The sequence below is a fragment of the Babylonia areolata genome, chromosome 26 (assembly GCF_041734735.1).
Source record: "Babylonia areolata isolate BAREFJ2019XMU chromosome 26, ASM4173473v1, whole genome shotgun sequence".
Lineage (NCBI taxonomy): Eukaryota > Metazoa > Mollusca > Gastropoda > Neogastropoda > Buccinidae > Babylonia > Babylonia areolata.
The window spans coordinates 29,704,500-29,731,870 of record NC_134901.1 but is presented as its reverse complement, the minus strand read 5'-3'; the positions used below and the strand labels follow the sequence as shown (position 1 = coordinate 29,731,870).

Sequence of the window (27,371 nt, the reverse complement as noted above, 5' to 3'; positions counted from 1 at the left end):
CACTCTACTTTCCAAAAATGTATAGGTTTACCTATTTATTCTTACTGATAAGCATACAAATGCCCCAGATCAGAGCACAGGTAGCGGAGGCAAACTATCCCTTTGTTTTAAGCATGATTTCTGTAAGTATGTTTTATTATATCCAGCACTTTGAGGGTTAAAACACGGAACAGTGAAATATAATCAACCACAACAACAAAAACAAATCGATGAACAAATAAATGTTATTGAACAGCCACAGTTTTCCTGTCAACATTTGAATTATGGCATTCGGTGCAAATATCACTTCCAGCAACTGCTGAAGACTAGATCCTGCCATGATCATCCTATGGAACGAAGAAAGTTCATTTCTGTATGAAAGCCGCGAAACAGTAAGACAATGGAGTGGAGTGGGCTGCCATCTGGTTCACTGGCTACAATTATCCTTGACTTCCACAGAGAGTTTGATCAAAGGTGGTGACTGGAGTCACATGGAACTGGTTTGCCAATGCTGACAAGTCTGTGGGGTCCATATCAATCATGGGTAGGAAGGTGAAGCAGCTTCGTCCTGGGAAGGGGCCATCACACACTGCTTGCATAGTTCCTGACCAGCCTGGTCGCAGAGAGCGTAATAGCCGTGAAATTTTCCACAAGAGGTCAATGAAATTTTTTACGGCGGTATGACTGACATCAAGAAGACCATATTCTAACTTCAGCTCAGAGTTGGAAAAGTGAACTATTTTTACTGGGACTTTCCAAGTGCTTTTCACTTTCTCAACCGAGGCAGTTTGGTCCTTTTTGATGGCTCTGTTACTGCTGTTGGCAGGAGTGTCAGCAGGTATCATTCCCATGCCATGGAAGGTGCCAGTCCCATCAATTGTTTGGATGTTGTGGTCCACAGTGCCACAAACTGCGCATAACTGGTTGGGGTCAAACCTTCAGTGCCAACGCCTTGGGTCAGTGCTGCAGATTGCTCAAATCTCTTAACTTCAGCATATGAAGAAGAGAACCCTAGTTTTCTCAAATGACCAACTAAATATTTCGAACCGATCAGATGATGAACTTCAACTCCGAGACCTAATGTAAATTTGATATTACGACCTTTGGTCTTGCTACTTGGATGTCTGACCAAGAGAAGCGATCTTCAGTTGACAATCTTTTGTTGTTGTTGTCGTGAAGCAGATAATCAAGAAAGAGTTTGACTGATGGTTGAAGGTATTCTAAGTTTTTATCCAAGCTAGCAATGTCGGAACTCAGTGGGTAGTGCTCTTTCGATGTGACCATGGCCTTGGTGTCTGAGAGGAGAAGTGAAGCAGCTGTTTGAATGATACGAAGTTTCTTTTTCTGTTTCGTCGTCAGTCATTGTTTCTTTGGAAAAGTCTTTGATAATCTTTTCAACAGTTGTTTTGAAAGTAACAGCATTTGCTTTTCCTGTAATTGATGTGATAATGATGGTTTCCCCCAAAACGATCCTGTAACTTTTGTCGTGGGTTTCTTTTAGTGTAGGGTTCTTTTTTCTGTCCAGGTTTCTTAAGAAGCTGTCGCATTTTCTCTTGGAGACCTGTTAATGTGATTTGTTCATCATCATTTTCCACCAGAAACTGTACCACTCTGAGAAATGCAGCTTTTCACTCTTCATCAGCTGGTCTACCCTTTCGTGTCGGATGGTTTAAATTCCCGTTGTTGATGGTTCAAGACAAAAGCTTTGTGGAGTATTTTTGTTTGTTCTAAAATTGACACTATATTGTTGGTGATGCATTGCATCTGCTGCATGCAGATCGTTAACAGACTTGATGCAGTTTCTTACGGTCTGTGCCCACTGGTCGCCCCTCTCAAAACATTTCTCCAGGAGACTTTTTTCACATTCATAAGACAGAACGGCGAACACTGTGTGTCCTTACTCTATCATATGTTTCCGACTGCCCAAAGTAAGAAATTTTGTTCTAAATGGTTTGTCAACCTTTCTTCGGAGTTTAACGGGCGAGTGTTCTTCAGTTTTTTCTTCATTATGTTTCGCTCAAAGTCACTAGTTATTGAATTGGCGTTTGTATTATCGTGTTGGCATTTTTGTGAAGTCTCTGTCCAAGATGAAATGTGTAATTGTCCCCTCTCTCGGCATGATGCTTTCTGGAGTCCTTTCACAGCTTCTTCTGACTGAATAGTCTACACTGTGTTGTCGCCATCAAGTTACAGTTTTCCACATAAGATACAGCAATGTCCCACAAGTAAGAAAAGAAGGAAGTGGGGAAAATCAACACTTTCTTTCTATCAGTCATCTCATTTAGTGTACGCTTACCATATACGAATTTTTTTCACACAAACTGCTATTTTCGCTCTTTTCACGTTTTAATTTTTGAAAAGATATAATAATGTATTACTTTTTACGTACTTACCCACAATCATCTTGTGATAACTTCAGACACATTTCCAGTGTTTCACTGAGTAAGAAATACACACACACACACACACACACACACACACACACACACACACACACACACACACACACACACACACACACACTGTGTGTGTGTGTGTGTGTGTGTGTGTGTGTGTGTGTGTGTGTGTGTGTGTGTGTAGAGAGAGAGAGAGCAATATAACTTTTTGACGGAAAAATCGTTCCATACAAAAAACAACTGCACACTGCCAGCGCTTTGCTCGCCAGCTTTAATCTATGCTGTTGTTTTTTAGAATTATATTTTCCAGTCACACATGACACGTATCAAAGATAAATTCAGTAAAACACTTGTGTTGCTGTATTTGCACACTAGATGTAAAAGATTACCATTTTATTCACCAGGATAAGTTGCAGCAGACGACGACTCAGCGTCCGCCATCACTTGTTTATCTTATCATTTCCTGTGAGCGGCGTGGCATTCTTGCTCTGACCTCGGGGTCAGCGCGCTGCCTTGTGCATGCCGAAGTATGGCTGTCCTTGCGGACTAAAAAGCTTATCTTGGTGAAATGAATTATCTTTTATTTAATTTTAATCCACTTTCCCGTATCTCCCTTTTTCTCCCTTTTGGATATGTTGTTGCTGCTGATTTTTAGAGTGGACTGAAGCAAAAAAACTGACTGTTGCAATTTTTTCCTTGGAAAATCATGCCAGAACCGGACTACTCACTATGCACTGTGGCTGGTTTCAGACTATGAAATGAAGAACCCACCCCTCACTATGTACTGTGGCTGGTTTCAGACTATGAAACGATGAACCCCCCCCTGACTGCCATGAGGGGCGTTCAGGCCTCAGTGACGACGCCCATGTCGGGTCCAGACCAGGACCCCACGTCACAGATGGTTCAGGGGGGACCACTGGGGACAGGTGGCGCCAACAGACAGCAGTCCCAGCTGTCAGCAGCCAGCAGCACTGCCTCCCTTGGAGCTGCTTCCTTCGCTCTCTCAGACTTCCGCGCCAACCTGGAGCCTGGGTCAGGTCCGAACTCAGGTTCGCGAGGGAGTGAGGGTCGAGGGGGGAGCCCCGGGGCAGGGAAAGGGGGTCTGGCGGAAGGTGGGGGTGTGGCACAGTCACTGCTGACGGCGGGCGGGGGCAGAGCAGTGGACACACACACCCTGCAGGCACCCCCGCAGGACTTCACTCTCAACCAGGAACTGGTGGGTTGTGACTCAGAGTGTGTGGGTGTGTGTTGGGAGGGGGGGGGGCAGGGGGCTGTGTGTGTGTGTTGGGAGTGGGTGGGGTGTGGCTGTGTAGGGTAGACACCTGGTAGTGACTAACTGAGCATTAAAAACATGTCTTCAACAAGGTAGACATCTGGTAGTGACTAACTGAGCATTAAAAACATATGTCTTCAACAAGGTAGACGTCTGGTAGTGACTAACTGAGCATTAAAAAAATATATATGTCTTCAACAAGGTAGACAACTGGTAGTGACTAACTGAGCATTAAAAACATAATGTCTTCAACAAGGTAGACATCTTGAAGTGACTAAATGAGAATTACAAATATATATGTCTTCAATAGGGCAGACTACTGGTAGTGACTAAATGAGCATTAAAAGCATGTATATATATATATATATATATATGTCTTCAACAAGGTAAACATCTGGTAGTTGTTAAATGAGCATTAAAAACATAATGATTGTGTTTTCAACAGAGAAGACAACTGGTAGTGACTAAATGAACATTGAAATGATATATTTATGAATGTCTGTAAAGCAACATTCTGTGGAATGACTTTTCAACAATATATATATATATATATATGTGTGTGTGTGTGTGTGTGTATGTCTGTGTGTGTTGACTTTCAAGGGTGGTCGTGCCCTCAGCGCATGTTGATCAACAGCCAGGTTGTGAAATTGATCTGTATGTATGTGGAGAGGGTGAACATAGCCACATTGTGTTGTCTCCTCAGGGGTGGTCCTGTCCTCAGTGCACCTTCATCAACCAGCCCACACGGCCAGGCTGTGAAATCTGTGGCTCTCCCCGCCCCACTGACTATCAGGTTCCATCTGACGTAATCGTCAGTGATGAGGAGCGTGATCGACTGGCGCGTGAACAGCAGATGGAGGTATACCTGCAACAGGTGAGTTGAGTGTGTGTGTGTGTGTGTGTGTGTGTGTGTGTGTTGTTGGTGTGTGTGTGTGTATTTGTATTGGTGTTTTCTTGTTTGGTGCTTTTCTAGTTTTTTTCTGGGGTGTGGGAGTGGATTAGCTGTTCATTTGCATTTTATATACTTGCATTGCATGGTATTGCATCGCATTCATTGTGTCGTATTGCATTACTTTTTATCACAACAGATTTCTTTTAAATTTGGCTTGCTTTCCCAGGGAAGGCATAATTATCACCTCACTGCATTATGCCTTTCATTTCCCAGTATGGATATATCCATAGCAGCTCACTGGAATATCCTTACTTCCTGCAAATGGCCACTGCCTTAATGCGTATTCCAAGCAATATCTCACAAAGTTTTGGCTTGATTTTGATGCGGGTTTATTTTGTGTGTGTGTGTGTGTGGCTTAAAGCAAAAATTTGTTGAGCATGTCAACATGGCTGCCAGGATATATGGTACAGAGGAGGTAGCTAGAATTTTGTTTGATTTTCTGCACAATGTCGATAATAACATCTAAGAAAACATGATAGAAAATGAAAGTAATGTTGTTGTTGATCAACTGAAGTGATTCTAGTTATCCTGGTGATGACTACATGGTGCATGGTACAATGGCAGGAACAGGGTGGGGTCATGTTCTAAGTAGGTACAGAAAAAACCCAATATTTTAGCTTGAAACTTTCATTTTGGCATTCACTATGAAACCCTCCAGATGAAAGCTTTAAGCCGAAATATTGTTTTCAGTGAGCTATTTTGTGATATTGTTTGTGGGTGTACATGTGGGAGGGTGTATGTGTGTGACTGTGTGTGAGTGTTTATGTATATTGTTTATGATTAAAACATGGTAAGTGGAGGAAAACAACATAATTGCACTTGATTATTGCATCTGATACATTTGCAAATATCTTAGCACCACTTCCACCCATGAAATAAAAACACTTGATTTCTTTTTTTTCCCCAAAATATTTTGTGGTTTTTTTTTTTTCTAAAAATCTAAATTATCTTCCCATTTTTGGGAGTTACCTCATCAGACATCCTGTCAACATTGAACATAATAATACCCCCGAAATTGGAGTATGGCTGCCTACATGGTGGGGTGAAAACAGTGATACATGTAAGAGCCCACCTGTGTACATATGAGTGAACGTGGGAGTTGCAGCCCATGAAAGTAGAAGAACATAATAATAAATATTGATAATGCACATTTATAGAGTGCCCTTTCTCTCTTAGAGCTGAGGGTACTTCACATGAAAGGAAAAGTTACAAAGTACATGAATCATTCATGACCTCTCTTTCAAAATCCCTCCCTCCCCTGCCCCCCTCTCCCTCTCTCATTCGTCATGCATCCAAAGTGAGCTGACAAGGATGGTGTTGGAGAAGGAAGCTGAGAGTGCTTATAGATAGGTTTTAACTCACTTCTGATAGAGGGCCCTGATTGTGGCCCTAATGTTTACAACCATTTCAGACAAAGGAGCCCAGTTTGGGCTTTAGATAGTTTTAAATTTTTGGAGTAGCACCTAATTTCCGAATGATGTTATATGCTAAGAATATCTTCACTGAACCCTCTCCACTGAGACCAGTAAATGCAGAGTGTGTTGCTGTGCTTGTGAGCAGGAGAGTTATTTTTGCAGTGACTGGTTCATGTGAACAGTGCATGACCAAAAAGATACCAACCATGCCCTGAATGATATTAATTTATATTATTACGCTGAATAACTTCTCTTTCCTAAACAACTGTGAAAACTGACTCGTATTCACCATGGACATAACATGGACCAACATTCCCTACAGTGATGGACTCCTGGCCGTCAAACATTACCTCATTAAGAGTTCTTTCAACATTAATGTTACCACCATCTTGCCTCTGACAGAGCTAGTCTTGACCCTTAACTCCTTTGAGTTTGGGAACAACCTGTACCAACAATCGAAAGGAGTTGTTATGGGCACACGCATGGGGCCATCATATGCTAATCTCTTTATGGGGTATATAAAGTCACAGATCTTTGCCCAGTGCCCGGTGCATAAACCAGATATCTATAAGAGATTCATTGATGACTGTTTTGGAATCTCCACCCTCCCCAAACCTGAACTACTGAATTTTGTCCAGTATGTCAACAACTTCCACCCATTCCTCAAATTCACATATATCTGACACGTCCCTCTCCTTCCAAGATATCAACAATAGCATCCAGTCTGACTACCAGTTTCTTCATAACTCAGTGCATAACAAGCCCACAGACTCCCATTCCTACTTACTTTACTCTTCTAGCCACCCACCCACCCTCGCCCAGCAATGAAAAAAAAAGCATACCATACTCAGTACATCTGTTGACTATGGTGCGATGACAATGACTTCATCAGACTCAGAGAGACTGCAACTATGAGAACCTACTTCAGAGCAAGAGGCTACCCAGCAAACCTGATAGAACAAGCCCTCAAGTGAGCACAGTCCATTCCAAGATCCCAAGCTCTTACCCCAAAGATACCAGTACCTCTGATGCAAAAGACCTTCGCTTGTTCAGCCTGACTTACCAATCACACAACCTTCCTTTTGGTGTCATATACTGTACCATGTCAAACTGATGCAAACTAGTCCTATCGGTTTGCTCTGCTTGGCCAAATTTTGTGCGACTAACAGTGAAAAGACGACCCGTCTTGCCCGGTCCGCTCTTAGCCAGTCAAACGCCTCTAAAAGCTTTAAGCGCTGAATCATTCCTTTGGTCAAGGCTCTCCACGCCATCTTCTCAAGTTCACGCTCTGTCTCATCTTACGCTTTTTTTTGGCTATTAAGTGTATTCATTTGGCCTGATTTTGCTGCATGCGGCTTGTGTTTATTGTATTCTTGCATTCTGTGTACTCAATTCGACTCGGCCCCCTCTCAAATCGTTCATTTTTCTCTACCTGCAAGTCAATCCTGTCTTTCTTTTCTCTGTTGGGGATAGGATTTTCACTGGGTGCCTAAGTGCGGCTAGGCGTGAACTCCCAAGGGGAGGCCGCGCATGGCCGTTACCCAGGTTCCCACTTGTAGACGGCCCTCAGGGGCCCCATTGCTGTTCCCCCTCCTCCCTCCTCTGCCGACACCCTCCCCCACTTCCTTCTTGGGGGAAGAAAATTTTGGTTCCGGGGGGGGGGGGGGGGGGGACCTCTACTTTGCCCACCCCGGGCCAAGCCACCCCAGTCTCCCCAGGGGAGGGGATTCGGGGCACGTGGCCACCTGCTCTGCAGGTCTTCCCGCTATCCAGTCAGTCTCCCCTGCTGGGGGAGGCCCGCGCATGTCAGGCAGTTCCGGGCAGTCAGCCTGCTCGTCTTCTGGCAGGACTGACACCAAAGTCGAACCTGACCTCCCTCCGACTTGGCCAGGTTTTTCCCTTCATGGAGGTCAAGCCAGTGACCCTTGGGGTTGGGGTCACAGGATGGTTGGTGCCCACGGGTGGTTACCCCCATTCTACCCGTACTGGGGCGCACCTATGCTGCACGCTGAGTTGCCGGGAGGACCAGGGGCCAACCCCTTGTCCACTCCCCACCAGACCCAACCCAGCACATCTCACAGGGTGACACACAGCCCCGACAAGTGGGATCGACTTCTTGTTGGTCAGGTCGAGCTCCTTGACCAATATTGCCACTCAGTCCACAAATCGGGCCTCTGTCAACCCACAGGTGACCTCCACTGTCACAACGGCCTCCTTGTCAGGACCGACGGCTGCCGAGGGGCCCTGCTTGGCCCGGGGGAGCCTGCAGTTCCCACATACCCAGCCCTCGGTCCTACAGGGAGATGAGTGGGTTTTTGTCCCCTCACAGCACTCATGGGTCTCTCTTGCATCCAGGGATGCCCTCACTGAGAAGGTGTGGCACCCACCATCCCGAGCATGGTTGGACCTACGGTCCACACGCTCCCCACCCGCTTTGCTTCAGGCATCAAGGACATAACAGCTGCGGCCATGGTCCCTGCTCAGGATCGTCCCAGTTCATCCCGCTGGGCTGACCACAGCTCACAGGACGCCCCAGCGGGTACATCCACTTGGAATGGCACCCAGCAGGGGATGGACTGCGAACAAGAGTGGGAGCCCCTGTCTTCGGATGAGGACGAACAAGCGAATGAACACTCTTCGCCCCCATCCCAGGGGGACAGATTGAGCCCATGCCTCCCTAGGGACCAGCCTCAACCTAACTCAGGCTACTTTGTTACCCTTGACCCTCCTTAGGCCATGTGACTCTAACTCCAGAACCACCAGACGACTCAGAGTGCCAGAAATGGCACAGAAATGGCTTAATAAGCCAGCCCACACTGTCAGGGTGCTGCTTCCATCCCTCCTCCAAGCAGGGAGTCCCTCTCTGCCCCGGGCGCATTTTCCCCAGGCAAGTTCCTTAAAGATTCCTCCAAGGGCGGGGTATGGTCCTTGTACACACAGGACCACCCTGCCTACAGGGAAGCGGAGCCCTCCGTGCAGGACAGGATGTTGGTCTCACAGCGCACCACCTTCTCCACTTCAGCTACTCTATCTTTTAAAACGTTAGCAGAGTGGGACAGATTGGCCCGTTGCTGCCTCCTCAAGGTTTCCACAGCTTATACCTTCTTTGACGTGTTCCTCCACAGGGCCAATGAGCTGTGAGAACAGTGTCAAGTTAATCAGGACACGGGGTCTCCTTCCTCTGTCCCGCCTGGCCTCTTCACCGACCAGAGGTTAAACACTTTTGGCAATAGGGTAGCATCTGGTCTCACGGCAGCTGTAGACACAGCTACCAGCCTTCACTTCAATACTGTGCTAGCTCGGCGTGATGCCGTTCTCTGCCTCTCTAACATTCCAGTAGAGGAGAGGGCTGCCCTGCGGTCCATCCCAGCACAGCAGCACTCCCTCTTCGGCCAGTATGCGCCCCATTTTGTCAGCCACAAGGCAGAGACAAACAGGGAGGTGGCCTCATATTTAGCCCACACCTCCCAGGGGCACCAGGGTTCTATGCCATTGAAGAGACCGGCCACCAGGGCCCCTCCATATACCACGCCACGGACACTCAGGCACAGATTCGGGAGACCATTCAACAGGGCGATTGGGCTGACCTCTATCGATCTGAAAGATGCTTATGGCTACCTCTGTCGATCTGAAAGATGCTTATTTTCATATCCTCATCCATCCGGCATCCCGTCGGTATGGGAGGTTTGTGTGCAGGGACAAGGTGTTCCAGTTCTCAGCCCTCCCATTTGGTCTGTCCCTTGCCCCTTTCCTGTTTACCAAGGTGGTGCGGGAATTGGTGTCCATCGTCCGGTCAGAATCCATTCGTCTCTGTGTGTACCTGGATGACTGGCTTAACCTGGCCCAGTCGCAGGCCCTGTGCCAGAGTCATGCGGCCAGACTTCTAGACCTTTGCTCCCAACTGGGCTTCCTCATGAACCAGGAGAAATGCGATCTGTCCCCAAGTCAGTCCTTCGACTTCTTAGGGATGAGATTTGACACGTGATCCATGATAGTCTCTCTGACGCCAGATCGCTGGGACCGTCTGGCAGGACTCCTCAGCCACTTGCGCCGTTCCTCCCAAGCAACAGCGCGGACACTTTCTTCCCTCCTGGGCATGATAGAGTCCATGGCACCTCTCATTCCCCTGGGCAGGGTTCTCAAGCGCCCTCTTCAGAGGGCACTGAGGCTACAGTGGTCCCAGAGCACTCAACCATGGGATACCCAGATATGTCTGGGTGAGTTTCCTCGAGGTGACATCAGAGTAGCTAACCACCCCTCTTCGGACACAGGGGGTGCCCATAGCCCCACCTACTCTTCAGGTGGCACTCTTCACAGACGCCTCCTTCCTGGGCTGGGGAGTTCACATGGACTCACTCCATGCAGCAGGGACTTGGTCCCCGGAGGAGCGCCTATGCCACCTCAATGTTCTGGAACTAGAGGCAGTTCACAGGATTCTCCTGCACTTCATGGGGGAGGCCACTGGCAAGACCATCCGCTTGTTCACGGACAATTCGACAGTCACATGTTTTGTGAACAAAGGGGGGGAGCACACTCAGCAGACCTCTCCCTGTGGACCGAGGCTCTCCTCCGTTGGTGCCACAGCAAGGTCATTGCACTTTCAGCGAGACACATAGCAGGAAAAGCCAACATTGGCAGATGCTCTCAGCAGGTCCAAGACTGTCATCCACACAGAGTGGACTCTGGACAAGGACACCTTCAGGAAATGTGGGAACGGTGGTTTCGGCCGATGGTGGACCTCTTTGCCACAAAGTTCAACAAGAGACTTCCCACTTACATCTCTCCGGTCGCAGACCTGAAAGCATGGGTAGTGGATGCTGTCTCTTTAGACTGGAGCAGTCTGATTGCCTACACGTTTCCTCCCTTTCCAGTTCTGTCCAAGGTGATACAGAAAGCCAGATTGGAACGCAGGCAGCTGATTCTCATTGCGGCAAAATGGCCCGCCCAGCCCTGGTATCAGGACCTTCAGTCCCTGACACATGTTCCACCCATGAAACTCGAAACCAAACCTCATCTGCTGAGGCAGCCTCGTTCGGGGATTCCTCATTCCAATCCTCAACTGCTCCACCTGCATATGGCTGCTGTGCGGTTGGAACTGTCAGCATCACCATTGAGGTCTTCGACCCCTCGGTCGTCCTCTGTGTCGGCGGCGCTTACCCAGGGGGTATGACTTTCGCTGGAAGAAATGGTTGCGGTGGTGTATGGCTCAGGATGTTCCCCCTACTAACCCTACGAGCATGCTGTTGGCCAACTTTCTGGCTCACTGCTCCTCGGTTCTCAACCTGTCTGCTAGTTCTGTGTGAGGGTACAGGTCTGCCATCTGTACCACAATCAAACAGCTAGGTTCTATAACTCTTCGTTTCCTTCCAGAGTTCCTGGCTAAGAACCAAGACCAAGAGGTCCCTTGCCCCTCTCTGAGGGTCAGACCTTTGTCTGATATTTTTGCCCAAGATGATGAGGATAGGCATCTCTGCCCTGTTCGGTGTCTCAAATACTATTGGGATAGGTCTTGCCATAGGCGTTCTTCTTAGAGGCGCCTTCTCATCTCCCTCAATGAGAATTACAAGAAAGACATCACTGCAGGCACCATTTCCCGCTGGGTTTCCCAAGTCATTTGTAGAGCCCTCTCATTCTCACAGGGATATCAGCTGTCTTAATCCCAGAGCTCACGAAGTGCGGGCCATAGCTACTTCGGCTGCTTTCCAGCACTCAGTGCCACTGCAGCATGTCTTGGAGGCAGCCTTCTGGCGGTCTGAGAATCCTTTCATCAACTTCTACCTCAGGGATTTCCGTATGACCAGGGCTGATGGTTCCAAGGGGATTTCCTTTGTCGTGGTTAACACTGCCGTCTCGGTTACAAGGGCTACTCATACGAACCTGTAGACGTTGACCTCCTCCATTTGCTTTAAATTCTGCATCAGTTTGACATGGTACAGTAAATGACACCAAAAGGAGGTGTTTGTATTATACTCCAATGTTGGTGATACATATACTTACCATGTCAAACTCGAATGCCCGCCCGTCCGTCGCCGCGTCTCTGCTGTGGTTCTTATGGGGCATTTTTCTCTATGGCCATGGAATGATGCAGCGCTTATAGCTTTTAGAGGCGTTTGATTGGCTAAGAGCGGACCGGGCAAGACGGGTCATCTTTTCACTGTTAGCCATGTAAAATTTGGCCAAGCAGAGCAAACTGATAGGCCTAGTTTGCATCAGTTTGACATGGTAAGTATATGTATCACCAAACATGGAGTATAATACAAACTCCTCCTGTTAGAGACATTCCATTCCCTGAACTTCAGTATTTTTACAAGATGATCCAGCACTGAAAGAGATCTTCAGACAACCCCCAATGGCTGCATATAAAAGGGACAAGAACCTAGGAGACCACTTGGTATGATCTACCTTCCATCCTACATACTCCACAACCCCTCAAGCAGCTCTAAATGCAATGAATCCAAATGCAAAATGTGTGCTTTTATCAACCCAGCCACTGAAGTTCAGGGTCTTTCAGGTAAGAAATTCCATGTCAGATCCTACTTCAGTTGCCAAACTCCAATTGTAGTCTATGTCCTGCTCTGTTGCCTCTTGCATAAAATATGTGTGGGTGAGATTTATAGAACCCTCAACGACCGCTTCAAGGAACACAGGGACAACATACTTGCCAAAAAAGACACTCCAGTAGCTAACTGCTTCATCTCTGGATGACACAACCTTTCACACATATCAGTGGCAGCACTTTGGTGTTATAGCCATGGAGACTGCCTTTACAGAAAATTTATGGAAAGCCAAATCATCTCTCGCATCTCTCTTGGCACAGTGCAAGGAATGAATATCAGAGAGTGACGCCATTTAAACTCCCTTCCCCTTCCTTTCCTTTCCCTTCCATTCCCCTCTTCATGCCCTTCCTCCTTCCCCATGACGCACACCCCCCTCTCTTACCCCTCTCCCTCCCCCCCTTTTCCTTGCACCCCACCCTCATCCCCCTCCCATCCCCTTCTCCAACAAATCAGTGAGCTGAACTGCAGTTTCCAGCCATCGAGTTGAACTCACCTCCTCAGTACAGACCACTGTAGCCTGCCAGCACACACATGCACAGCACAGCACAGCACAACTGTCCTAAAGAGCACATGATTCCATAGCACAGTGCAGGAAGCAGACTGCTGCACAGCACAGTACCACACATCACCTGTTCTAGACAACAACAAAAAGAGGAACAGCCTCAACATTTCCAACAAAGCAAGACATCTAACGCAAAAAGTCATAGTCAGTGCTGGAGGGATGGTTGTGTGTGGGTGAGGGTGGCTCCCCTTGTCTCCCCTGGCCTGGTGGTTGTCCTGACCAGTGGGAATTGTGTCCCCTGGTCTGGTGGTTGTCCTGACCAGTGGGAATTGTGTCCCCTGGCCTGGTGGTTGTCCTGACCAGTGGGAATTGTGTCCCCTGGCCTGGTGGTTGTCCTGACCAGTGGGAATTGTGTCCCCTGGCCTGGTGGTTGTCCTGACCGATGGGAGTTGTGTCCCATAGACTGGTGGTTGTCCTGACCAATGGGAGTTATGTCCCCTGGCCTGGTGGTTGTCCTGACCAATGGGAGTTGTGTCCCCTGGTCTGGTGGTTGTCCTGACCGATGGGAGTTGTGTCCCCTAGACTGGTGGTTGTCCTGACCAATGGGAGTTATGTCCCCTGGTCTGGTGGTTGTCCTGACCAATGGGATTTGTAACAATGATGAAATTTTTGTGTGTGGGTGAGGGTGGCTCCCCCTGTCTCCCCTGGTCTGGTGGTTGTCCTGACCAAAAGGGAGTTGTGTCCCCTGGCCTGGCGCTTAGCCTGGGAGTTGTAACAATGCTGACTGTCTTGTCTGCTTGCAGCCCTCGGGGCGGCACTGGCCACAGGACATGGGGCAGGGGGGCGCCACCGCCACCACAACCACCACCCCTCACCCCTCCTCCCACCGCCCCGCCTACTCCTCCTCCACCAAGGACAAACTGACGGCAGAGCAGCTGGACCTGATCCTGCGCTTCAACGACGCTCTGCAGGAACAGCTGGAGGGCAGCAGCGTGGATCACCAGCAACTGATGCGTCGCGGCCGCCACAGTCAACTGGCGCCCTCTGGATCCCGACAGCCGGTGCAGAACGTGGAGCTGGGGGAGGACGTTCCTGATGGGGGGGTGCTGCAGTGGGTCTTGGACCAGGAGGAGAGGGAGAGGGACGGGGCATCCACTGCCTGAACACCCTGTCACAGCTTCAAACTGTCCCCCACCATCCCCCTGTTACAGCTTCAAACTGTCCCCTCACACTCACCTGTCACAGATTCAGACTGTCTCCCCACCCTCTCCGGTTACAGCTTCAAACTGTCTCCCCTGCCCCCACCCCGTCACAGCTTCAAACTGCCCCACCCTTCCTGTTACAGCTTCAGACTGTCCCCCCACCCTCCCCTCTGACAGCTTTAAACTGTCACCTCCACCTCCCCTGTCATAGCTTCAAACTGTCTCCCCACCTCCCCTGTTACAGCTTCAAACTGTCCCCCACCATCCCCTGTTACAGCTTCAAACTGTCCTGTCCCCCACCTTCCCTTTTGACAGCTTCAAACTGCCCTCCACCCTCCCTGTCACAGCTTCAAACTGTCCCCCACCTCCCCCTGTTACAGTTTCGAACTGCCCCCCACCTCCCAGTTTACAGCTTCAAACTGTCCCCCACCCTCCCTGTCACAGCTTCAAACTGTCCCCCACCCTCCCTGTCACAGCTTCAAACTGTCCCCCACCCTCCCTGTCATGGCTTCAAACTGTCCCCCACCTCCCCTGTTACAGTTTCGAACTGCCCCCCACCTCCCAGTTTACAGCTTCAAACTGTCCCCCACCCTCCCTGTCACAGCTTCAAACTGTCCCCCACCCTCCCTGTCATGGCTTCAAACTGTCCCCCACCTCCCCATTTACACCTTCAAACTGTCCCTCACCCTCTCCTTTGACAGCTTCAGCTGTCACCCACACACCCTGTCACAGCTTCAAACTGTCCACCACCCCCTGTTACAGCTTTTAATTGTCCTCCACCCTCCCTGTCTCAGCTTCAAACTGTCCCCTACCCCCATTTCACAGCTTCAAACTGCCCCCCCCCCCCTCCCCCAATGTCCCCCACCCCCTGTCATAGCTTCTAACTACCCCCCCCCCCCAACCCCCTGTCACAGCTTCAAACTTCCCCCCCCCTCCCCCAATGCCCCCCACCCCCTGTTATAGCTTCTAACTGCTCCCCCCCCCAACCCCCTGTCACAGCTTCATACTGTCCCTCACCCTCCCCTGTTACAGCTTCAAACTGTCCCTCACACAGCTTCAAACTGTCCCCCACCCTCCCTGTCACAGCTTCAAACTGTCCCCCACCTCCCCTGTTACAGCTTTAAACTGTCCCCCACACAGCTTCAAACTGTCTCCACCCTCCCTTGTTACAGCTTCAAACTGTCCTCCACCTTCCATTGCTAGTTTTACCACCAGGGTCCTAGAATGAATTACCTCCAGGCTCATTTCAAGCTAGCCTTCAACAACCACCATGTCCATATGGAAGGGGGGAGGGCAGCTGAAATCCAATTATGGACACCAGTTCTAATTGAAGTTAACTCCTAAGGGGGCATTTCGGCCTTGGCTTCATTGACCTGGAGTTAAAGTGAACCAGTGAGATTTGACCCCGGGGTAAGAATCTGTGGGGGTGCAAATTGGCTGCTGCACTGGGCCATGTCAGCATGAAACTGTGTGGGAACTGTTTGTGGAATGGACATAGCTGCTTTACAATTTTTGGACCTGGAACAAGACTCTATGGTTATACGATTGGCTTTCATGTTGATATGAAACATACATTTTCTTTCTTCAGATTTTGTTTTTCTCTTAATGCACGTTATATGTCAATGTTGAAATTAGAGCAAAAGAGGTTAGGACATTTTGAATCAAATCTGAGGTTTCTTTCTCAGTCATATTTTATTCTTCCAGCCTAAATTTGAGGGACAACATAGGCTGGAACCTGTTAAATGAGTATTAGGAGATTAGTGTGTACTGGATTAGTGGTAAAAAAAGAGTTTGTATTTTTCCTAAGGAATGTTTGTATGTATGAACATTTATAAGAATAGAGAACCTGACTTTAAACTGACAGTGAAAATGCAAATGATTTTAACCTTCTTACAATCTGTTTTCTTTGGTGTTTGACTACATGTTTGATGTCAGTGTTGAAATGAAAAAGAGCAAATGGAAGTGGTGGGACAGTGGTCTGAAAAGTGCATGGTGTTGAAATCAAATGGAGTCTGCAACTTTGGATAACTACCACCATTGGTCATCAGAACATTCCTCTGTGCTTTTGAGTTATGGATGTTGACAGCTGACACGGAGAAGAGGATACAGGCCACAGTGATAAAATGCTTCCAAAAACGCTGCGGCATCTCCTACACAGATGTCATCACCAGTGACTGAGTGAGAAACAGCATCTCCTACACAGATAACATCACCAGTGACTGAGTGAGAAACAGTCAGGCAAACCATCAGGTCCTGTGAAGATCTGACCACAGTGAAGGGACAGTCCAGTGTCCGCCACAAAGAAGAGTTGTTTCCCATTGCCGCTTCTGGGCGCTGTGAACTTGATGATTATGACTGTCATATGGGTCAGAAGTGTGCAAGATTCTGGGAAAGTGACTTGTGTGTGATTTCTTTTGTTGAAACAAAATAAATGTTTTTGAAAAAAAAGTTTTGGCTTTCTCATGTCAGTATCAGTAGCAGTATCAGTAGCTCAAGGAGGCGTCACTGCGTTCGGACAAATCCATATACGCTACACCACATCTGCCAAGCAGATGCCTGACCATCTCATGTCACATCATGGGCAATATATTGGTGCTTGCCATTTATGTGTGTGCATTGTGGGCATGTGACTGTGTATTCTGTTTGTGTTTTTGTGCACATGTGTGTGGGCATGTGAGTGTGTGTATTGCATTTTTGTGTGTGTGTGTGTGTGGGCATGTGTGTTTGTGTGGGCATGTGTGTGTGTGTGTATGTGTTTGTGCTCATGTGAGTGTGTATATTGTGTGTGTGTGTATGTGTGTGCTCGCGTTTGTGGGCATGTGAGTGTTTGTATTGTGTTTATGCATGTGTGGGCATGTGAGTGTGTGTATTATGTCTGTGTGTGTGCATGTGTGTTTATGAGAGAGAGAAAGAGAGAGAGTGGTGTGTATGTTTGTGTAAGACTGGACTGAGGCTTTAGAGGGTCACCCCTTCACACATTATGCCTCTTGGAAAAGGTGACATAAATTTCAGGACCAACACTGCAGGGTTTGTGTATCTTCTAGGCCTGGCTGATGGCAGAATACATCATGGAGGGTATTATAATGGCAGAATACATCATGGAGGGTATCAAGATGCCAGAATACATAATTGAGGGTATTAGAATACATGATCAATGGTGTTATGATGACAGAATACATCATGGAGGGTATCCTGATGCCAGAATACATCATGGAGGGTATCAAGATGCCAGAATACATAATTGTGGGTATTAGAATACATGATGGAGGGTATTATGATGGCAGAATACATCATGGAGGGTATCATTATACCAGAATACATCATGGAGGGTATTAGAATACATCATGGAGGGTATCATGACAGAATACATCATGGAGGGTATTGTGATGCCAGAATACACCATGGATGATATTAGAATACATCATGGAGGGTATCATGACAGAATACATCATGGAGGGTATTATGATGCCAGAATACATCATGGCGGGTATTATGATGGCAGAATACATCATGGTATTATGATGGCGAGAGTATTATGATGGCAACCTACATGGAGGGTATTGTGATGGCAGAATACATCATCGAGGGTATCATAATGCCAGAATACATGATGTACATATCATGCATCAGTGTACCCAATGATGAACATCACACAAAACAAAGATGCACACAGCACTAATGGTACACATCATACATCACAAAGATGAACACAACACTCACGGTACACATCATACGTCACAAAGATGGCACAAAACTCCGGGTACACATTACAAAGATGCGCACAACACTCATGGTACATATCACACATCACAAAGCTGCACACAACACTCGGAGTACATATCACACATCACAAAGATGCACACAACACTCCGGTAGATATCATACATTTCAAAGATGCACACAACACTCATGGTACACATCATACATCACAAAGATGTACACAACACTCAGGGTACACTTCACAAAGATACACACAACACTCATGGTACACATCACACATCACAAAGATGCACACAAAATGGTACACATCACAAAGATGCACACAACACTCAGGGTACACATCACAAAGATGTACACAACACTCAGGGTACACATCACAAAGATGTACACAACGCTCATGGTACATGTTACACATCACAAAGATGCACACAACACTCAGGGTACACATCACAAAGATGTACACAACACTCAGGGTACACATCACAAAGATGTACACAACGCTCATGGTACATGTTACACATCACAAAGATGCACACAACACTCAGGGTACACATCACAAAGATGTACACAACACTCATGGTACATGTTACACATCACAAAGATGTACACAACACGGTACACATCACAAAGATACACACAACACTCACGGTACATATCACAAAGATGCACACAACACTCATGGTACATGTCACACATCACAAAGATGCGCACAACACTCACGTTACACATTACATGTCACAAAGATGACACAACACTCAAGGTACACATCACACTTCACAAAGATGCACACAAAACGCAGGGTACACATCACACATCACAAAGATGCACACAACACTCACGGTACACATTACACATCACAAAGATGACACATGACAGTATGTGTGTGACTGCGACCTGTTCTCAGGCAGAGCTGCGAGAGCGGGAAACCAACTACCAGCGCTTGGTGCAGGCGGACAGCAGTGAACTGGTCAGCAACTCACAGCCCTTCACCTGCCCCATCTGTTTCGATGACATCGACGCCGGCCAAGGTGTCGTGCTGCGAGACTGTCTGCATCAGTTCTGCAGGTCTGTACACACTCTGTGTGTGTGTGTGTGTGTGTGTGTGTGTGTGTGTGTGTGTGTTCTGCAGGTTTGTGCAGAGGTATGTGCCATAGTATATATCAGACGTATAGTTCTGTGGCTGGGTGTGTGTTATAGTGTCTGTGTCAGGTTTGTGTAGGGATGTATTTTATAGGGTGTCAGGTTTGTGTATAGGTGTGTGTTATAGTATGTGTGTCAGGTTTGTGTAGGGGTCCGTGTTATAGTGTGTGTGTAAAGTTTGTGAAGGGGTGTGTGTAATAGTGTGTGTGTCAGGTTTGTGTAAAGCAGTGTGTTCTGTAGTGTGTGTCAGGGTTCATATACATTCTAAAAGGTTTAAAAATTTGTGGAAAAAAAATGGCAAGCTCAGGTTCAGATTTGGCTGTCATTCCATGTAGTGCAGATTAGGTTTTAAGCCATTATTTGAACTGGTTCCATTGCAAAGAAATTTTTTTGGGGAAAAGTGAAGTATTTCCATATTTCTTGGCCAAGGGTTACTTTGACAGATTCAGTTCAGCACTGGACTCTGAATGTGAAGTCACTGCCCTATGGTCATAAATGTCAATGAGACCTGTAACCTTTAGTTGAAATGTCAAAAACTTGTTTCATGAATTGGAAAATGTCAGTGTCACCTTTAACCTTTAACTCTCTCCAGACGAAGGAATACGTGAGCATTCCTACATAAAATGTATTTGGTTTCAGACGACAGAATGGAATAGCATTTTCAAGAAATAAAAATCCATCACGCACTGTACACGTGATTTTGTGATCAGCCAAGCAGAGTGCGCTATTACTGGGTAACTCCACAATCGAATGGTATGATTGGCCAGCCTGCCATGTGTGGCCTGTCTTGCACACACTCTGACAAAGTCACTGACCGGTTGTCTGCTCCCATTCCAGCCTGTTAGCAAAGCGGGCCCTTCTCAAATGTTGTGGAGCGAACAAGGCAGCAACGGCAATGTTTTAGTGTTGCTGAAGTACTTGAAATGCTACAAACTGAAGGGTTGGACATTGAATAGGTGGATGATGACGAAGAAGAAAGTAAATTTAATGCAGAAAGCGAGCATGGGTATGGTGATTCGGGGTGAAAAATTGGCATTATTTTCAACATATGGCAAAACTGTAAAAATAAGATGAGAAATTTGATTTTGTTTTTATGTAATAGCTCAACATGTAATAAACCAGTTCTGAAAGTTTCATATTCTTACTCTGTATTTTGTATTTTTTGTAATTTTTTTCCAAACCCTTACAAATGGGCCGTCTGTGGGGAAAAGCAAGGGAGAAAACTTGTCATCCCGAATGAGTTAATGTCAAAAACTAGTTTGATGAATTGGAAAATGTCAGTGACACCTTTAAGCAATGAGACCTGTAACCTTTAGTTGAAATGTCAAAAACTTGTTTTATGAATAGGAAAATGTCAGTGACACCTTTAACCTTTAGTTGAAATGTCAAAAACTAGTTTGATGAATTGGAATATGATGCCCATGCACTGCTTAGGCCTAGGGCTGAATGACCACAAAAACCCCCCAAAAAAAACACACACAAAAAAAGCCCAAAACACCTCAAAACAAAAACAAAAAACCTCAAAACAAAACCAAACCCCCCAAACCCATCTGGGCACTGATCTGTCTGCAGGTCCTGTCTGACGGACACAGTGCGACTGACAGAGGAGGCGGTGCTGAAATGTCCATACCAGGACGATAGCTACAAGTGTGATGCCTTGCTGCAAGACAGGGACGTGCGAGCGGTAAGTGGGCACCTCACTGACATCATATCATGTCCAGGATGTCAGTGTATGTATGTGTGTGTGTATGTGTGTATGTATGTATGTTACTGACGTGACCTGCATACAATCAAGGGCATATTTCAGCCGGTATCATCAGAGGTGTATGAGTAATGTAGCACATGCAAGGACCTATTTCAGCTGGTATCATCAGAGGTGTATGAAGGATACTGTAACACACTCTAGGACATATTTCAGCCGGTATCATCAGAGGTGTATGAAGGATGTAACACTCTCAAGGACCTATTTCAGCTGGTATCATCAGAGGTGTATGAAGGATACTGTAACACACTCTAGGACATATTTCAGCCGGTATCATCAGAGGTGTATGAAGGATGTAACACTCTCAAGGACCTATTTCAGCTGGTATCATCAGAGGTGTATGAAGGATACTGTAACACAGTCAAGGATGTGAAGAAAGATGTCAGCTCATTGAGCCCTGCACCCAGGCATTGCTCTGGCGTCAAAATTGATCTCATTCAAATAGTTTTCATGTTCCTACATATGCACAAACTATACAGAAAGGGAGCTAACTTTGACAGTATTTCCAGATGTGTCCACATGTAATATGGAGAAAAAACAGTATTTTTTTGGTGTTTTTTCCCAGCATCAATATGGCATGGAAGTCTGCTGAGGCTGTAAACTCCCCAGGGTTCAATGGGTGAAGCTAACAAACACACACATATATACAGCCAGATAAAATGGGGTTGAATGGGTTAAGCTAACAAACACATATATGTACAGCCAGATAAAATGGGGTTGAATGGGTTAAGCTAACAAACACATATATGTACAGCCAGATAAAATGGGGTTGTATGGGTTAAGCTAACAAACACATATCACGGGTGTTCAGTGCTGGCACTTTAGTTGGCCCAGCGAAAGTTCGTGAACCCAGGAAGTAGGGCATGGATATGAATAAACGCGGCTGACAAACAGGCCGCGCCAGCAGCACTCGCTGTACGCTTGTTCGGCGGTAAATCTGCTTTGTTTCTTTCGCGCATCATCTCCTCGGATGGATCGACTAAACGACTAAAGAAGTGGTTTTCTAAAAAGAACACAAAATAAGCTTTCCATTGACTCCAAACACAATATGTTTTCTTACATAGCGGTTGTTGCGGCAACGGCTGAAACATAAATGAAGAAAGAGAAGAGAAGGATAAGCAGAAACATGATCGCAAAAATCGTTAAGTTTAAATCCCTCTCTAAGAAAACAGGCGTTTAGCACAATAACATCGTAAATACACACAGAACATATAGCATGCCTGCATGCAGATTAGCTTACCTTTTGAGTTGTGCGATTTTTCTTGGCAGCACAACAAACATTTAAATGAACACACTGTAGCATGGTGAGAGTGAGCAGCAGGGGGATGGAGAGCGGGGTGAGTGTCTGTCGGCTTATGGCACTGCCTTGCCCTTCATTCCACAAGAAAGACGAAGATTTTTAAGGTAAAAAAAAAAAAAAATGAAACGATGATGTTGATAAAATAATGAAATTGTGTAAATCAAATCAAACTGCACTCCAATAATACAACCAGGAATGGCAATAATTCAACTTTCTGTAATCGCTGCAGGAAATGTGTGGATGCTGTGAAAAGGTGGGAAAAGTGGGGCGGGGGCTGCGGGGCCGAGTGAAACAAAGAAGGCAGTGTCGCAGTTTGGCGCGCGGGGCCAGAAATACCGCGGTGAATGTGCCGGTCAGTACAGAGTGCGGTGGGAAAGTCTGGCATTAAAAATTTTTTGACCCAAGACGCTAGACGCTGCTCGGCCAACTAAAGAGCCGGATTTTGTGCTCGGCTGAGCAGCCGTGATATATGTACAGCCAGATAAAAGGGGGTTGAATGGGTTAAGCTAACAAACACACATATATATATACACCCAGATAAAGGGGGTGGATGGGTTAAGCTAACAAACACATATATATATACACACCCAGATAAAAGGGAGTTGAATGGGTTAAGCTAACAAACACACATATATATATACACCCAGATAAAAGGGGGTTGAATGGGTTAAGCTAACAAACATATATATATACACCCAGATAAAGGGGGTGAATGGGTTAAGCTAACAAACAAATATACACCTAGATAAAGGGGGTTGAATGGATTAAGCTAACAAACACATACACACCTGGATTAAAGGGGGTTGAATGGCTTAACTCACTCACTGCCATTGTCCGCATATGCAGATGTCAACGGACAAAGCGTTGGATGCCAATGTCCGCATATGCGGATTTGGATTTTGAAAAGTCGCGCTGTTGGAGTGACGTGTCGGATACGAAACTCCAAAGCAGAACTGATTCTTAACCCTCAAAGTGCTGGATATAATAAAACATACTTACAGAAATCATGCTTAAAACAAAGGGATAGTTTGCCTCCGCTACCTGTGCCCTGATTTGGGGCATTTGTATGCTTATCAGTAAGAATAAATAGGTAAACCTATACATTTTTGGAAAGTAGAGTGAATGAAGAATCAGATAAAAGTAAGAAAAAGGCTGTACCTTGTAAGTAGTTGGAGATATTCCACAGGATATAAACAACAAATTTTGCAAACTTGTTTTCCAAAAACGTCAACCACAATGTTTATAGGTATTTTCACATCTTTTACAGAGTCAAAATCTCAAAATTGGCATTAAACTGTGCAGAAAATGTTCTGGCTGCAGAATCATGAAATGAATATAACTGAAACAATGAAATTATAAGCACTGTATTATTTGTTTGAGACACACCCACCGACGCCACGCACGCGCACATCTACAATACTTTATGCAATCACAGGCAAAAACAGAAATAAATGTTTTCTTTTAGCTCATGTTGCTTTCAAAAGCAGCAAGAATGCTTTAAATCAAAATAATTTCCAGTTTTCTAGCTTGATTTGGTCAAGAAATCACAATAGACCCATGCCTAACCCACTTTACCACCCCTCCCCACCCCCACCACCCACCCCCCAGTTTTTGTGGCTGGAGACACAAAACTGAATGAACAACAAGCAAGCCAGCATGCCCAAGTGTCAAAATAACAAAGCCGTATTCACCAGAATCCCTGTCAGCAAATGAATCATCACTAGTGACAAGGTCACTCATTTCCTGAGCTTTGTCAACTTCAGTGTCACTCATTGTTTACAAAAAATACGAAGATCTGGACTTATAAACTCGGTCAAAGTTTGTGCAAACACAAGCAGGGAGGCAGTAACACCAGAACGAGGCAGTTCTACGAAGGCTGCCGAGCATAGCTGTACGATGTCGGACCTTATGTAAACAGAGCCACGATCGTGGCCCATCGCACTTTACTGGGAAAGCCACGATCGTGGCTCATCGCGCTCTCCGGGTTAAGTTATCTCCGGCGAACTTTTCATTCACACACAGTGTGGCGTTTAGTGACACGCTCATTAGCAGACGACAACGAAGCATACCCTTGGTCAGCTCTGCAAGTTGTTTGACAAGATGGCGTTACGTCGAAGTGTTCGACACGGTAGGAGAGGTCAAACGCAACACAGCGTTGAAGTTACTTTGGAAATGATCCGAACAGAAGGCTCCGATGTTGAAGGAGATAATGTTAATTCGTCGGACAGTGATTTTGAACCATATCCCGATGAACTAGAAATAGATTCGGCCGCTGAAGAGGGTGTTTACATTGGAGAGGAAAGTGAGTCCTGACCATGTGCCAGCTGACCGACACTGACAACGAAATCACTGCGGAAACGGACGACTTTGCTGGTGTTTTTACCAGTGACTGGACTGAAAATGGTGAGTGTGTGTGTATTATATATATATATATATATATATATATATGTGTGTGTGTGTGTGTGTGTGTGTGTGTGTGTGAAAGAAAACAGTGTCACATGCTCAGGTGTACAACTCCATTGTGTGTGTGTGTGTGTGTGTGTGTGTGTGAGTGATTGCATGCATATGTTTACTTATTTTCTGTTTTACAATAACATGGAGTTTATTTGTAGAACAAGGTGCTATAGAAATGACAGTAATAGTACTAATAGTGATGATACTGTCATTATTGTTTGCAATATTGTAAAAAAAAATATCAAAGGTGGTTTTCTTTGACTACATGTAAAAAAACTTACCACATTATGCTTCCATTCACATAAATATTTAGAATAAACAAGGGAATAAGCAAACAAATAATTTAAACAACAATAAGAAGAAAGAGTCAGACCTGCATGATCATTTGTGTGTGTGTGTATGGTTGCAGGGCATGTTGCTGTGCTGAAGTGGCAGGACAAAAAACCAGTTCATGTGCTGACAACAGTCATGCTGCCAACTACCATGGTCAGTGTGACAACACGACACCGTCCTGAAAGACAGAAGCCAGCTGCAGTACAAGACCACATCAACATGGCTGGAGTGGATATGAGTGACCAGCTACTGCAAGTGCAAGGTCTGTGAAGACCTGTTCAAGCGCCGCAACACACCAAGACACCAAACTGCCAAACTGGTGTCCAAAATGTGGAGTTCCACTGTGTGTGAAGCTGTGCCCAGGACTCAACATCACCTGCCATGAGCTTTTTCACTCCAGACAAGACTATTGTCAGTGATAATACATCAGGTTTTTGTGTGCAGTGAACTCCCTTTTTTATGTAGAGACAATATTTTCTTTTGTGTGCATGATTTTCAACTTTCTACACCATCTGTTCATACTTCATTGCATGTACTAGGTCTTCAGTTCCTCAAATAGTGTTAGGATGTGATGTGGAACATTTGAAAACTGTTCCAAGACACTTGGTATACCTTTCTGATGGGTGCAAAATGCTACAAAATACACAAAAAATGGATACCGTGATCAACAAGAAGATGGTGAGTAAATAATTTATTTGGTGTCATATACTGTACCATGTCAAACTGATGCAAACTAGGCCTATGGTTTGCTCTGTTTGGCCAAATTTCGCGCGGCTAACAGTGAAAAGACGCCCCTCTTAGTCTGGCCCGCTCTTAGCCAATCAGACGCCTCTAACAGCTATAAGCGCTGAATCATTCCTTTGGCCAAGGCTCTCCACGCCATCTTGTCAGGTCTAACAAACACATACACACCCAGATAAAAGTTTATGAAAACCCCTCCCTTGTTGACAGCTGGTGCCAGAACAAGTGTACGAGAAGTACCTTCGGCGCAGCCTGGACGTGGCAGAGAGTCAGGCCAGCAACAGTTACCACTGCAAGACACCAGACTGCCGGGGCTGGTGCCTGTATGAAGACCTGGTCAACTTCTTTCGCTGCCCAGTGTGTCAGCAGGAGAACTGCCTGACGTGCCGCGCCATCCACCAGGGCATGAACTGCAAGCAATACCAGGATGACCTCCGCATCCGTGCTGCCAATGACAAGGCTGCTCTGCAGACACAGGTCATGCTGCAGGTCAGTGCTGACGGGGTTGTTGTTTGGGTGAGGGTGGTTGTGGTGGTGGTGATGGTGAGGGTTGTGGTGGTGATATACTCATATAGTGATGGTGAAGGTGGTGATGGGTGTGGTGGTGATGGTGATATAGTGATGGTGAGGGTAGTGGTGGTTGTGGTGGGTGTGATGGTGATATAGTGATGGTGAGGGTGGTGATGGTGATGGTTGTGGTGGTGATGCAGTGATGGTTGTGGTTGTGATATTGTGGTGGTGGTGATGGTTGTGGTGGTGGTGATATTGTGATGGTTGTTATGTTGATTGTGATATGGTGATGGTGGTGATATAATGATGGTAATGGTGATGATATAGTGATTGTGATATAGTGATGGTGGTGATATAGTGATGGTGATGGTGGTGATTTCATGATGGTGATGGTGGTGGTATGGTGATGGTGGTGATATAGTGATGGTGGTGATATGGTGATGGTGGTGGTATAGTGATGGTGATTTGGTGATGATGGTGGTGGTGATATAGTGAAGGTGATGGTGGTGATATAGTGGTGGCGATGGTGGTGGTGATATGGTGATGGTGATATAGTGATGGTGATTGTGGTGATATAGTGGTGGTGATGGTGGTGATATATAGTAATGGTGATAATGATAGTGGTGATATGGTGATGGTGATATAGTGAAGGTGATGGTTGTGGTAGTGTTGGTGATGATTGTGATGACAATGGTGGTGATGGTGATATAGTGATGGTGATGGTTGTGGTAGTGTTGGTGATGATTGTGATGACAATGGTTGTGGTGGTGATGGTGATATAGTGATGGTTGTGGTGGTGATGGTGATGATTGTGATGCAGATGATGTTGATATAGTGATGATGATGGTGGTGGTGGTGATGATTGTGATGCAGATGATGTTATATAGTGATGATGATGGTTTTGGTTGTGGTGGTGATGGTGATGATGGTGATGGTTGTGGTGGTGATGGTGATGGTTGTGGTGGTGATGGTGATTGTGACGCAGAGGATGCCTTCACCTCTACACTCCATCTTGCTCTCTACGATTGGCTTTAGTTCCACTCTGTTTATGCATACCCATATTCAAACACTTGACTGTTGGCTGCCGTTCTTTCTCTGTCTCTGGACCGTGTAACTGGAATGAACTTCCTCTTTC

At 46.2% G+C, this 27,371-nt stretch overlaps 1 protein-coding gene across 3 annotated transcripts in view; it reads left to right on the top strand.

The window, feature by feature from the left end:
• The window catches only part of LOC143300738 (ranBP-type and C3HC4-type zinc finger-containing protein 1-like), a 57,813-nt gene that overhangs the window by 19,911 nt on the left and 10,531 nt on the right, over positions 1-27,371 (top strand). For 2 of the 3 annotated variants that reach the window (XM_076614630.1, XM_076614629.1), the window contains exons 7-11: positions 3,176-3,591; positions 4,352-4,522; positions 18,901-19,061; positions 20,709-20,820; positions 25,937-26,215. In XM_076614630.1, coding sequence (XP_076470745.1) covers positions 3,176-3,591; positions 4,352-4,522; positions 18,901-19,061; positions 20,709-20,820; positions 25,937-26,215 — 1,139 coding nt within the window. Of the gene's footprint in view, positions 1-3,175; positions 3,592-4,351; positions 4,523-13,877; positions 16,713-18,900; positions 19,062-20,708; positions 20,821-25,936; positions 26,216-27,371 lie in introns of those variants that run through there. The other variant, XM_076614631.1, reaches the window with a different exon arrangement.